This window comes from Odontesthes bonariensis, chromosome 15, assembly GCF_027942865.1.
Source record: "Odontesthes bonariensis isolate fOdoBon6 chromosome 15, fOdoBon6.hap1, whole genome shotgun sequence".
Lineage (NCBI taxonomy): Eukaryota > Metazoa > Chordata > Actinopteri > Atheriniformes > Atherinopsidae > Odontesthes > Odontesthes bonariensis.
The window spans coordinates 37,079,188-37,093,265 of record NC_134520.1 but is presented as its reverse complement, the minus strand read 5'-3'; the positions used below and the strand labels follow the sequence as shown (position 1 = coordinate 37,093,265).

The 14,078-nt window shown below is 48.5% G+C and overlaps 1 protein-coding gene across 3 annotated transcripts in view; it reads left to right on the top strand.

The window, feature by feature from the left end:
• Positions 1–14,078, top strand: part of frem1b (Fras1 related extracellular matrix 1b) — a 76,200-nt gene that overhangs the window by 23,467 nt on the left and 38,655 nt on the right. For all 3 annotated transcript variants that reach the window (XM_075486102.1, XM_075486101.1, XM_075486103.1), the window contains exons 13-19: positions 3,561–3,728; positions 3,815–4,023; positions 5,091–5,184; positions 6,645–6,897; positions 6,982–7,176; positions 11,741–11,929; positions 12,011–12,207. In XM_075486102.1, coding sequence (XP_075342217.1) covers positions 3,561–3,728; positions 3,815–4,023; positions 5,091–5,184; positions 6,645–6,897; positions 6,982–7,176; positions 11,741–11,929; positions 12,011–12,207 — 1,305 coding nt within the window. The remainder of the gene's footprint in view (positions 1–3,560; positions 3,729–3,814; positions 4,024–5,090; positions 5,185–6,644; positions 6,898–6,981; positions 7,177–11,740; positions 11,930–12,010; positions 12,208–14,078) is intronic.

Here is a 14,078-nt window from a genome sequence, read left to right as displayed (position 1 = left end):
TACTCCTCTGTCCTCGCTCCTCTGTCCTTACTCCTCTGTCCTTGCTCCTCTGTCCTTACTCCTCTGTCCTTGCTCCTCTGTCCTCGCTCCTCTGTCCTCGCTCCTCTGTCTTTACTCCTCTGTCCTCGCTCCTCTGTCCTTACTCCTCTGTCCTCACTCCTCTGTCCTCGCTCCTCTGTCCTCGCTCCTCTGTCCTCGTTCTTCTGTCCTCGCTCCTCTGTCCTTGCTCCTCTGTCCTCGCTCCTCTGTCCTCGCTCCTCTGTCCTCGCTCCTCTGTCCTCGTTCCTCTGTCCTTGTTCCTCTGTCCTCGCTCCTCTGTCCTTGCTCCTCTGTCCTCGCTCCTCTGTCCTCGCTCCTCTGTCCTCGCACCTCTGTCCTCGCTCCTCTGTCCTTACTCCTCTGTCCTTACTCCTCTGTCCTTACTCCTCTGTCCTCACTCCTCTGTCCTCGCTCCTCTGTCCTCGCACCTCTGTCCTCGCTCCTCTGTCCTTACTCCTCTGTCCTTACTCCTCTGTCCTCGCTCCTCTGTCCTCGCTCCTCTGTCCTCGCTCCTCTGTCCTCGTTCCTCTGTCCTTATTCCTCTGTCCTCGCTCCTCTGTCCTTACTCCTCTGTCCTCGTTCCTCTGTCCTTATTCCTCTGTCCTCGCTCCTCTGTCCTTACTCCTCTGTCCTTACTCCTCTGTCCTTACTCCTCTGTCCTTACTCCTCTGTCCTCGCTCCTCTGTCCTCGCACCTCTGTCCTCGCTCCTCTGTCCTCGCTCCTCTGTCCTTACTCCTCTGTCCTTACTCCTCTGTCCTCGCTCCTCTGTCCTCGCTCCTCTGTCCTCGCTCCTCTGTCCTTGCTCCTCTGTCCTCGTTCCTCTGTCCTCGCTCCTCTGTCCTCGCTCCTCTGTCCTCGCTCCTCTGTCCTCGCTCCTCTGTCCTCGCTCCTCTGTCCTTATTCCTCTGTCCTCGCTCCTCTGTCCTCGCTCCTCTGTCCTTGTTCCTCTGTCCTCGCTCCTCTGTCCTCGCTCCTCTGTCCTCGCTCCTCTGTCCTTGCTCCTCTGTCCTTGTTCCTCTGTCCTCGCACCTCTGTCCTCGCTCCTCTGTCCTTACTCCTCTGTCCTTACTCCTCTGTCCTTACTCCTCTGTCCTTGCTCCTCTGTCCTTGTTCCTCTGTCCTCGCTCCTCTGTCCTCGCACCTCTGTCCTCGCTCCTCTGTCCTCGCTCCTCTGTCCTTACTCCTCTGTCCTTACTCCTCTGTCCTTGCTCCTCTGTCCTCGCACCTCTGTCCTCGCTCCTCTGTCCTTACTCCTCTGTCCTTACTCCTCTGTCCTTGCTCCTCTGTCCTCGCTCCTCTGTCCTCGCTCCTCTGTCCTTGTTCCTCTGTCCTCGCTCCTCTGTCCTCGCTCCTCTGTCCTCGCTCCTCTGTCCTTGCTCCTCTGTCCTTGTTCCTCTGTCCTCGCTCCTCTGTCCTCGCACCTCTGTCCTCGCTCCTCTGTCCTTACTCCTCTGTCCTTACTCCTCTGTCCTTACTCCTCTGTCCTTGCTCCTCTGTCCTTGTTCCTCTGTCCTCGCTCCTCTGTCCTCGCACCTCTGTCCTCGCTCCTCTGTCCTTACTCCTCTGTCCTTACTCCTCTGTCCTTGCTCCTCTGTCCTCGCACCTCTGTCCTCGCTCCTCTGTCCTTACTCCTCTGTCCTTACTCCTCTGTCCTTGCTCCTCTGTCCTCGCTCCTCTGTCCTCGCTCCTCTGTCCTTGTTCCTCTGTCCTCGCTCCTCTGTCCTCGCTCCTCTGTCCTCGCTCCTCTGTCCTCGCTCCTCTGTCCTTGCTCCTCTGTCCTTGCTCCTCTGTCCTCGCTCCTCTGTCCTCGCTCCTCTGTCCTCGCTCCTCTGTCCTTGCTCCTCTGTCCTCGCTCCTCTGTCCTCGCACCTCTGTCCTCGCTCCTCTGTCCTTACTCCTCTGTCCTTACTCCTCTGTCCTTGCTCCTCTGTCCTCGCTCCTCTGTCCTTGCTCCTCTGTCCTTGTTCCTCTGTCCTCGCTCCTCTGTCCTCGCACCTCTGTCCTCGCTCCTCTGTCCTTACTCCTCTGTCCTTACTCCTCTGTCCTTACTCCTCTGTCCTTGCTCCTCTGTCCTTGTTCCTCTGTCCTCGCTCCTCTGTCCTCGCACCTCTGTCCTCGCTCCTCTGTCCTTACTCCTCTGTCCTTACTCCTCTGTCCTTGCTCCTCTGTCCTCGCACCTCTGTCCTCGCTCCTCTGTCCTTACTCCTCTGTCCTTACTCCTCTGTCCTTGCTCCTCTGTCCTCGCTCCTCTGTCCTCGCTCCTCTGTCCTTGTTCCTCTGTCCTCGCTCCTCTGTCCTCGCTCCTCTGTCCTCGCTCCTCTGTCCTCGCTCCTCTGTCCTCGCTCCTCTGTCCTTGCTCCTCTGTCCTCGCTCCTCTGTCCTCGCTCCTCTGTCCTCGCTCCTCTGTCCTTATTCCTCTGTCCTCGCTCCTCTGTCCTCGCTCCTCTGTCCTTGTTCCTCTGTCCTCGCTCCTCTGTCCTCGCTCCTCTGTCCTCGCTCCTCTGTCCTTGCTCCTCTGTCCTTGTTCCTCTGTCCTCGCTCCTCTGTCCTCGCACCTCTGTCCTCGCTCCTCTGTCCTTACTCCTCTGTCCTTACTCCTCTGTCCTTACTCCTCTGTCCTTGCTCCTCTGTCCTTGTTCCTCTGTCCTCGCTCCTCTGTCCTCGCACCTCTGTCCTCGCTCCTCTGTCCTTACTCCTCTGTCCTTACTCCTCTGTCCTTGCTCCTCTGTCCTCGCACCTCTGTCCTCGCTCCTCTGTCCTTACTCCTCTGTCCTTACTCCTCTGTCCTTGCTCCTCTGTCCTCGCTCCTCTGTCCTCGCTCCTCTGTCCTTGTTCCTCTGTCCTCGCTCCTCTGTCCTCGCTCCTCTGTCCTCGCTCCTCTGTCCTCGCTCCTCTGTCCTTGCTCCTCTGTCCTTGCTCCTCTGTCCTCGCTCCTCTGTCCTCGCTCCTCTGTCCTCGCTCCTCTGTCCTTGCTCCTCTGTCCTCGCTCCTCTGTCCTCGCACCTCTGTCCTCGCTCCTCTGTCCTTACTCCTCTGTCCTTACTCCTCTGTCCTTGCTCCTCTGTCCTCGCTCCTCTGTCCTCGCTCCTCTGTCCTCGTTCCTCTGTCCTCGCTCCTCTGTCCTCGCTCCTCTGTCCTCGCTCCTCTGTCCTCGCTCCTCTGTCCTTGTTCCTCTGTCCTCGCTCCTCTGTCCTCGCTCCTCTGTCCTCGCTCCTCTGTCCTTATTCCTCTGTCCTCGCTCCTCTGTCCTCGCTCCTCTGTCCTTGTTCCTCTGTCCTCGCTCCTCTGTCCTCGCTCCTCTGTCCTCGCTCCTCTGTCCTCGTTCCTCTGTCCTCGCTCCTCTGTCCTCGCACCTCTGTCCTCGCTCCTCTGTCCTTGCTCCTCTGTCCTCGCTCCTCTGTCCTCGCTCCTCTGTCCTCGTTCCTCTGTCCTCGCTCCTCTGTCCTCGCACCTCTGTCCTCGCTCCTCTGTCCTCGCTCCTCTGTCCTCGCTCCTCTGTCCTTGCTCCTCTGTCCCGCAGCATGCAGTGAACCACATGAAAGTGGCCTTCATGCCGCCTGTGGAGGACATCGGCCCCGAGCCGCTCTTCGTCCAGTTCGTCTTCTCCGTCAGCGACCATCACGGCGGCGCCGTCTCCGGCCTGACCTTCAACATCACCGTCGTCCCCGTGGACAACCAGGCGCCCGAGGTCAGAGGTCGCATGTCGGGTGGTGGCTGTTCCATGTTCAGAAGCTTGTTTCTGTTGTTTTACGCCCGACTGTTCGGCGTGTGAAGGCCTTCACCAACCTGCTGCGGGTGGAGGAGGGCGGAGCGGCCTTCCTGACGGAGGAGCACCTCCTGGTGCGGGATCGGGACAGCCGGGAGGCGGCGCTGAGGGTGGAGCTGCAGAGGACGGGCGACCACGGCCGGCTGGAGCTGCGGGGCCGGGCGCTGGTGCAGGGAGACGGGTTCACCCTGCAGGACCTGAGAGGGCTGGGGCTCAGGTGAGAGGGCTGGGGCTCAGGTGAGAGGGCTGGTGGGTCAGGTGAGAGGGCTGGGGCTCAGGTGAGAGGGCTGGTGGGTCAGGTGAGAGGGCTGGGGCTCAGGTGAGAGGGCTGGGGCTCAGGTGAGAGGGCTGGGGCTCAGGTGAGAGGGCTGGGGCTCAGGTGAGAGGGCTGGTGGGTCAGGTGAGAGGGCTGGTGGGTCAGGTGAGAGGGCTGGTGGGTCAGGGGAGAGGTCAGGTGGCTCAGGTGAGAGGTCAGGTAGGTCAGGTGAGAGGGCTGGTGAGAGGGCTGGTGGGTCAGGTGGTTAAAAAAAAAAAAAAAAACATTTTCTAAAAAAAAAAATTCAACTTCAAAAAATTCAACTTCAAAAAATTCAACTTCAAAAAATTCATCTATTCATTATCTTCCGCTGGTCCGGGGATCGGGTCGCGGGGGCAGCAGCCTAAGCAGAGAGACCCAGACGTCCCTGTCCCCGGCCACTTCCTCCAGCTCTTCTGGGGGGACCCCGAGGCGTTCCCAGGCCAGCCGAGAGACATAGTCTCTCCAACGTGTCCTGGGTCTTCCCCGGGGCCTCCTCCCAGTGGGACGGGCCCGGAACACCTCACCGGGGAGGCGTCCAGGAGGCATCCTAACCAGATGCCCGAGCCACCTCAAAAAATTCAACTTAAAAAAAATTCAACATCTAAAAATTCAGTGGAAAAAGAACCAGACTTCTGGGTAAACAGGGAGAAGCAATCGATCCCTGTCTCAATTCATCCAACGGCAGCCAATCAGGTTCCGCTCCATTGGACAGATCAGCTCAATAGAAATTGAATAATATCTATGACTTCCATCTTGATGATCTTTACCCACAGGGACGCATCTCTGTTCCCATTTCTTCACCAAAGTTAACACAGTTTGACAGACAGAAAACTGTTTAACAATTTAAATATCCTGTTTATCTGGTCCAGTCTGTGAGGAGTTGGTGTCTTCCTGCTGGGTTCTGGTTCTGGTTCTGGTTCTGGTTCTGGTTCTGGTTCTGGTTCAGGTTCAGAGGTCACATGTTCACACCACAGTCTGTGTTGCAGGTACCTTCATGACGACTCTGAGACCACCAGGGATGCAGTGGGTCTGAAGGTGACGGACGGTCTGAACTCTGCAGAAGTCACGCTGCAGATTCAGGTGAGTCTATGGTTACCCGTGTTCTACCTGCTGATTTCAGGGTACAGGTGTGGTGTTCAGAGCATAGATATGTATAGAACCATAGATGTGTATAGAACCATAGATGTGTATAGAACCATAGATATGTATAGAACAATAGATATGTGTAGAATCATAGATATGTATAGAATCATAGATATGTATAGAACCATAGATATGTGTAGAATCATAGATATGTATAGAATCATAGATATGTATAGAACCATAGATATGTATAGAACTATAGATATGTATAGAACAATAGATATGTATAGAATCATAGATATGTGTAGAATCATAGATATGTATAGAATCATAGATATGTATAGAACCATAGATATGTATAGAACCATAGATATGTATAGAATCATAGATATGTATAGAACCATAGATATGTATAGAACAATAGATATGTATAGAACCATAGATATGTATAGAACAATAGATATGTATAGAACCATAGATATGTATAGAATGGCTAGATATCTCGTCCGCGTTGCTGGGCAACGGAGTGGAACGTTCGCAGATGGCGGCCATCTTACCACAGGCAGCTCTCTGGCCGACAACATTGTGTTGATGGTGAAACATTCAAGACATAACTTGCTTAATTCTCAAACGTTTAGGTTATTATAAACATCAAAGTAGTAAGCTAATTATCACACTACAGACGAAGTCCATATTTATTTTTTTAAATAAAAACGTAAATATTTCAGGTTTATTTGCCCCATGACTGAACTTTATTTACCCCTTGGGATGACTCCCTCAGGGAAATTCAAGTCCCCAGTAGCTCCAAACACACACATAGGATCTCTATGAATCTAAAATACAGTATAATATAGAATAATTAATATAATATATAATTAAAATATAATTAATATAGAATAATCTAAAACAAAGTGTAAAAAAGAATAAAGGCTATACAAGATATACAAAGTAAAGAGAGTTAAATAAAATAAGTTATAGCACTATGGTTGAGTTATTGCCCATATTGCACTACACTTGTGTTAATTACACATTGTATGCACATAGTCTGACCATAAATAGATAAGATATTGCACAGTAGTGACGTGAATTATTGCACAGATGACCGAATAAATAAAATATCGCACAGGGTCTTTTAGTATGTAAAATAGTGTAAAATGGTGGATATTTCTGCGAGATAAGAGTAATAGCGTCAGAGCAGATCACTTCCCGTAACTATGGTTACCTCAGGTTTGACTGTCTCCCGGACATCTCACCCTGTGGTAAGATGGCCGACTTGTGCGGACGTTCTAAACTCAGACGTAACACATCTAGCCGTTCTATACATATCTATGGTTCAGAGTACAGGTGTGGTGTCAGCCGTCCGTGTTTCCAGGACCAGCAGAGGGGAGACATGAATAAGTCTGGATAAGAATTAATCTGTAGTAGAGGAATATAAAGTGTCACTCCCCTGTCTTCAGGTCCTGCCAATGAATGACGAGCCTCCCCAGCTGGCTGAGGGTTTGCGGGGGCACCTGAGCTGTGAGGAGGGGGGGCGGGTCCAGGTGACGGTGGACTACCTGTCGGCCACAGACCGGGACAGCGAGGACTCTAGACTGACCTACATGTTGGCCCGGAGTCCCGGCAGAGGGGAGCTGCAGAGGGCCGGGCTGAGCGTGGACAAGTTCTCCCAGCAGGACCTGCTGCAGGGCCACGTCTACTACGCCCACTCAGGTGAGTGCACGTTGCCTCTGTGGGAAGGAATCCACCGCAGAGTTAACTGTCCTCTCAGCTCTAAGCTCGGTACCGTGTGCTCAGGTGGGGAGGTCGGACCTGAGCCGGTGTTCGACACCGTTACCCTCATCATCTCCGACGGCGAGGCCGGTGGGGTGGACGGCTGTTGCCACGGAGACGCCCCGCCCCCGCCCGTTCCTCTTCACGGCACGCTTCCCGTTTATGACCTCAACATCACAATTCTTCCTGTCAACAACAAAGTTCCCATCATCACTCTGGGTAAGAGAAGCTGTTCCATGGTCCTGCTGACCTCACACAGTAGCATGTTGTTAGCATGTTGTTAGCATGTTGTTAGTATGTTGTTAGCATGTTGTTAGTATGTTAGTATGATGTTAGTATGTTGTAAGTATGTTAGTATGTTGTTCGTATGTTGTTAGTATCTTAGTATGTTGTTAGTATGTTGTTAGTATGTTAGTATGATGTTAGTATGTTGTTAGTATGATGTTAGTATGATTTTAGTATGTTGTTAGTATGTTATTAGTATGCTGATAGTGTGTTGTTAGTATGATGTTAGTATGCTGTTAGTGTGTTGTTAGTATGTTGTTAGTATGTTTGTATGTTGTTCGTTTGTTGTTATGTTGTTAGCATGTTGTTAGTATGTTAGTATGTTGTTAGTATGTTGTTCGTATGTTAGTATGTTGTTTGTATGTTAGTATGTTGTTAGTATGTTGTTAGTATGTTGTTAGCATGTTGTTAGTATGTTGTTAGTATGTTAGTACGTTATTCATATGTTAGTATGTTTTTCATATGTTGTTTGTATGTTGTTTGTATGTTGTTAGTGTATTGTTAGTGTGTTGTTCGTATGTTGTTCGTATGTTGTTCGTATGTTGTTCGTATGTTGTTCGTATGTTGTTTGTATGTTGTTAGTGTGTTGTTAGTGTGTTGTTCGTATGTTGTTCGTATGTTGTTTGTATGTTAGTATGTTGTTAGTATGTTGTTAGTATGTTGTTAGTAGGTTGTTAGCATGTTGTTAGTATGTTCGTATGTTGTTTGTATGTTAGTATGTTGTTCGTATGTTAGTATGTTGTTCGTATGTTAGTACGTTATTCATATGTTAGTATGTTTTTCATATGTTGTTTGTATGTTGTTTGTATGTTGTTAGTGTGTTGTTAGTGTGTTGTTCGTATGTTGTTCGTATGTTGTTCGTATGTTGTTTGTATGTTGTTAGTGTGTTGTTAGTGTGTTGTTCGTATGTTGTTCGTATGTTGTTTGTATGTTAGTATGTTGTTAGTATGTTGTTAGTATGTTGTTAGTAGGTTGTTAGCATGTTGTTAGTATGTTAGTACTTTGTTAGTAGGTTGTTAGCATGTTGTTAGTATGTTGTTAGTATGTTAGTATGTTGTTAGTATGTTCATATGTTGTTTGTATGTTAGTATGTTGTTCGTATGTTAGTATGTTAGTACGTTGTTCATATGTTAGTATGTTTTTCGTATGTTGTTTGTATGTTGTTTGTATGTTGTTAGTGTGTTGTTAGTATGTTGTTCGTATGTTGTTAGTATGTTCGTATGTTGTTAGTATGTTTAACACAAACCAGCACTGCTGAACATTTCATATGAAGAGCTGCTCAGGATGATGTGTGTACATGTGCGTACGTGCGTGCATGTGTGCGTGTGCGTGTGCGTGTGCGTGTGTGCGTGTTGTACTTCCTGTTCACTGCTGAAGATGTCTGTAACACAGCGGAACGGTTCTGACCCGACGACACGCCGTCACTTATCAGTCCAACACACACGTGCTGGGAGGAGCAGGAGGAAGGCTGACATACATCACATGCACACACACATGCACACGTGCACACACACACATGCACGCTCTCCAGGGAAAGGAGATGCTTCTCACTGGAGTCGCAGCCAAGAAAAGGAATTGAGGAGGAGCTCTGTGGTTATCAATGGAGACCAGTGACTGCTGGGACACACCAGTGTGTGTGTGTGTGTGTGTGTGTGCGTGTGTGTGTGTGTGTGCGTGTGTGTGCGTGTGTGTGCGTGTGTGTGCGCACGTGTGTGTGTGTATGTGTGTGTGTGCATGTGAGATAAACAGAATCTGCTGCTTTGTAGACACATCACCTGCATGAACATCTCCATCAGAACAAAATATTTTTGATTCATTTTCCACCTTCAAGACTCACTTGAGTCACTTTAAAGTAACAGTTTGTAAAAGTTTCTGCCATCTGCTGGCCAAGTTGTAGATAACAACCATCTCACAAAGTCTGGAGACCCACGAAAAACAACCTGCATCTGCATCTGTGGGAAAATTTATCTGTTAAAGTCACAACAAAGTTCATCCTGGTTTTCAGTTAAAAAAACAGCCAAATTATTAAAAAAAATGTGAATAGAAACTTGTAGATTTTGATTAAAAAAAATGATGAAAATCACCAAAAAACCAAAATGTTGCCGGCACTGAACGTCACTTTTTCTTCTGGATTTCTGAACTTTTGCCTCATAAAATACATGAACTTGATGACTAACACTTCAAACACACACTTCCACAAAATATTCTAAACTTTGTTGCTGCCTTTCTGGGAATATTCTACGTCTCAGATGGCGTTTGAATCCTGAACATCCAGGTCTGTTGTGGACATTTTGTCAGTTTCACCTATTCGCTGGACTTTTTTTGCTTCTTCTCAACATAATCGCTCTTCAACCTTCTGCTATCGGAGACGTTAACTTTAGGGCAACACACCATAAAACTGTTTTCATTTCTGTTTTTTATTATTTTTCTATTTTATAAATGAGAACTTTTCTATTCAGATGTTACAAATGAGCTTTATTAGTTGTGTATTACTGTGACTGGAGTTTGTACAGTCGGCCCTGACACAATAGTTGGTTAAAATCATAAAACCGGACTTTTGCTTGAGCTAAACTTTGAACAAACTTTGTAATTTCTCAGTTTTCCTGCTGTTGGAAGGTGGAGGTGCAGTCCTGTTTGTTGAGATGTTTCTTTGTTTGCTCATTGCATTGTGCTGTCATCGTGTCAGCCAGCTAACAAGGCTGGCACTGATGTGTTTTAAGTGAAATCTGCCCATTGTCTGCTGGTATTACTCACACAGAGTTGCAGATAATCTCTGGTGTGTGTGTGTGTGTGTGTGTGTGTGTGCACGTTTCCCAGCAAAGTGTGGGCAGCAGACAATGAGCGTCTTTACGAAACAAAAGAGGAAAGAGGCGCATCCCTGCTACACAATAGCCACCGTGTTGTAGCCGCCTCGCTAGCCGGATTAGCGCAGAGCTAACAGCAGCAGGATGGCGGACTGCTAATCCTGCCAGCATATCTCAGCGTTCATTCAACACCGGCACCTACGAGCCGCTCGGCTCGGCGCGGTGGCGGTGGCGGTGGGGCTGTTTCTGGGTGTAATTAATTAGCAGTGAATAAAGAGGCGGTGTAAGAGCATTAGTCCAGCTTCACCTTGTGTCCTCCATCATAGGGATGCTGGTTTATCAGCCAGATCCAGGACTGTCCCTCATTAACGCTTACACTCATTCACACTGTGTTTATACACTAAATGCATTCATGGTGCCAACTCCAGGCCTGCTGATTGCAATAACATGGAGGCAGGATGGAGGCAGGATGGAGTCATCAGCAGCTGACAGGGCAGAGGGTGGAGGGATGGATGTAGGGATGGATGTAGGGATAAATGGATGATTTTTTTTTTAAAGCAAACTTTATCTGAAAAGTCAGACGTTAAAATGAGTGAAAACACAGAACATTAAGGTAATACAATACAATGCCAGGGGGTCGCATTACACAAAACAGTGATAAATTAGTTGATAAAAATGTTGTATAAAGTGCACAGCTCTCACGTTTGTGACATGTTCGTTTGTTTCTGTTTGTCTGGCTGTGTTGTCCTTCGGTTCAAAGGTCGGACCACCGGTCCAATCAGAGACCCTTCATGTCGAATCACACTGTCCCTTTTTCCCCAGAAAATGATGGAATCGTATCCAATCGGATCGAATCGGATCGAATCAAATCGTATCGAATCGTATCGTATCGTATCCTATCGTATCGAATCCTATCGAATCGTATCGAATCGTATCCTATCGTATCGAATCGAATCGAATCAAATCGAATCGTATCGTATCGTATCGTATCGAATCGTATCCTATCGTATCGAATCGAATCAAATCGAATCGTATCGTATCGTATCGTATCGAATCGTATCCTATCGTATCGAATCGAATCGAATCGTATCGTATCGTATCATATCATATCGTATCGAATCGTATCGAATTGTATTGTTTCAAATCGTATCCTATTGAATCGAATCGCATCGCATCGTATCGAATCATATCGTATTGTATCGAATCGTATCGAATCGTATCATATCGCATTGTATCGAATCGTATCCTATCGAATCGAATCGTATCGAATCGTATCGAATTGTATCGTATCGAATTGTATCGTATCGTATCATATCGTATTGAATTGTGTCCTATCGAATCGCATCGAATTGTATCGTTTCAAATCGTATCCCATCGAATCGTATCGAATCGTATTGAATCGTATCGAATCGTATCGAATCGTATCGAATCGTATAGTTTTGAATCGTATCCTAGCGATTCGAATCGTATCGTATCGAATTGCATCGTATCGTATCGAATCGTTGGCTGAATATCGTGTATCGTATTGTGAGATTAGTGTATCGCTACAGCCCATCTCACCGTACCACTTGGCTCCAGTTTGATGCCAGGACAGCTGTTGGTCTGTTATATGTCAGGTCAGCACCAACAAGCTGGAGGGTAGCATGTCAGATGGTGGTCCACTCAGATGGTTGAAATCTGACATTTTTGTCCAGGTGGATCCATGTTGGTGGTGGATGAAGGCTCCTCGGTCTGCCTGTGTGGGGGGGTTCTGGGGGCCTCAGACCCGGACAGCCTCCCTGAGCGGCTGACCTTTCACCTGGAGACTCCTCCTCTTCACGGCTTCCTGGAGAACACGCTGCCGACGCCGGGCTCTGAGAAGAGCAACGCTGGAGTGCGAGTGGGTCAGTGTGTGTGACCTTTGACCCCGCTGTGGGTCGGACCTCACAGATGTGTAAATGTGACCACGGAGTTTCTTTTCCCAGAATCCTTCAGCTTCGTCCACCTGACCTCTGGCTTCATCAACTACGTCCAGTCGGAGCACAAAGGGGTGGAGCCAACTGTTGACCAGATGTCTGTCAGCGTGAGTGATGGAGATTACCGCTCCGCCCCCGTGCCTTTCTACATCATCATAAACCCGACCAACGATGAGACGCCTTCCCTGCTGCTGGACAACTTCACCGTACGTACACCACAGAATCGAAGAGTACGGAAGCCTGGAAGCTTTAAACTAAGTTATTCATGCTGTTTAAAACAGGAGAATTACACCTGAAACCTTAGATGTAACATTAGGGATGGATGGATGGATGGATGGATGGATGGATGGATGGATGGATGATGGATGGATGGAGGATGGATGGATGGATGGATGGATGGATGAATGTAGGGATGGATGGATGGATGGATGGATGGATGGATGGATGGATGGATGGATGATGGATGGATGGATGGATGGATGGAGGATGGATGGATGGATGGATGGATGGATGTAGGGATGGATGGATGGATGGATGGATGAATGGATGGATGGATGGATGAAGGGATGAATGTAGGGATGGATGGATGGATGGATGGATGGATGTAGGGATGGATGGATGGATGATGGATGATGGATGATGGATGGATGGATGGATGGATGGATGTATGTATGTATGGATGGATGGATGGATGGATGGATGAAGGGATGAATGTAGGGATGGATGGATGGATGATGGATGGATGGATGGATGAATGGATGGATGGATGGATGTAGGGATGGATGGATGGATGGATGATGGATGATGGATGGATGGATGGATGGATGGATGGATGGATGATGGATGGGTGGATGGATGGATGGATGTAGGGATGGATGGATGGATGGATGAAGGGATGAATGGATGGATGTAGGGATGGATGGATGGATGATGGATGATGGATGGATGGATGGATAGATGGATGTATGTATGGATGGATGGATGGATGGATGGATGAAGGGATGAATGTAGGGATGGATGGATGGATGATGGATGGATGGATGGATGGATGGATGGATGTAGGGATGGATGGATGGATGGATGGATGGATGGATGATGGATGGATGGATGGATGGATGGATGTAGGGATGGATGGATGGATGGATGGATGGATGGATGTAGGGATGGATGGATGGATGGATGGATGAATGGATGGATGGATGGATGTAGGGATGGATGGATGGATGGATGATGGATGATGGATGGATGGATGGATGGATGGATGGATGGATGATGGATGGGTGGATGGATGGATGGATGTAGGGATGGATGGATGGATGGATGAAGGGATGAATGGATGGATGTAGGGATGGATGGATGGATGATGGATGATGGATGGATGGATGGATAGATGGATGTATGTATGGATGGATGGATGGATGGATGGATGAAGGGATGAATGTAGGGATGGATGGATGGATGATGGATGGATGGATGGATGGATGGATGGATGTAGGGATGGATGGATGGATGGATGGATGGATGATGGATGGATGGATGGATGGATGGATGTAGGGATGGATGGATGGATGGATGGATGGATGGATGTAGGGATGGATGGATGGATGGATGGATGAATGGATGGATGGATGAAGGGATGAATGTAAGGATGGATGGATGGATGGATGGATGGATGGATGTAGGGATGGATGTAGGGATGGATGGATGGATGATGGATGATGGATGGATAGATGGATGGATGGATGGATGGATGGATGATGGATGGGTGGATGGATGGATGGATGTAGGGATGGATGGATGGATGGATGGATGTAGGGATGGATGGATGATGGATGGATGGATGGATGATGGATGGATGGATTGATGGATGATGGATGGATGGATGGATGGATGGATGGATGGAAGGATGGATGATAGATGGATGGATGGATGGATGATGGATGGATGGATGGATGATGGATGGATGGATGGATGATGGATGGATGATGGATGGATGGATGGATGGATGGATGATGGATGGATGGATGGATGATGGATGGATGGTTGGATGATGGATGGATGGATGGATGATGGATGG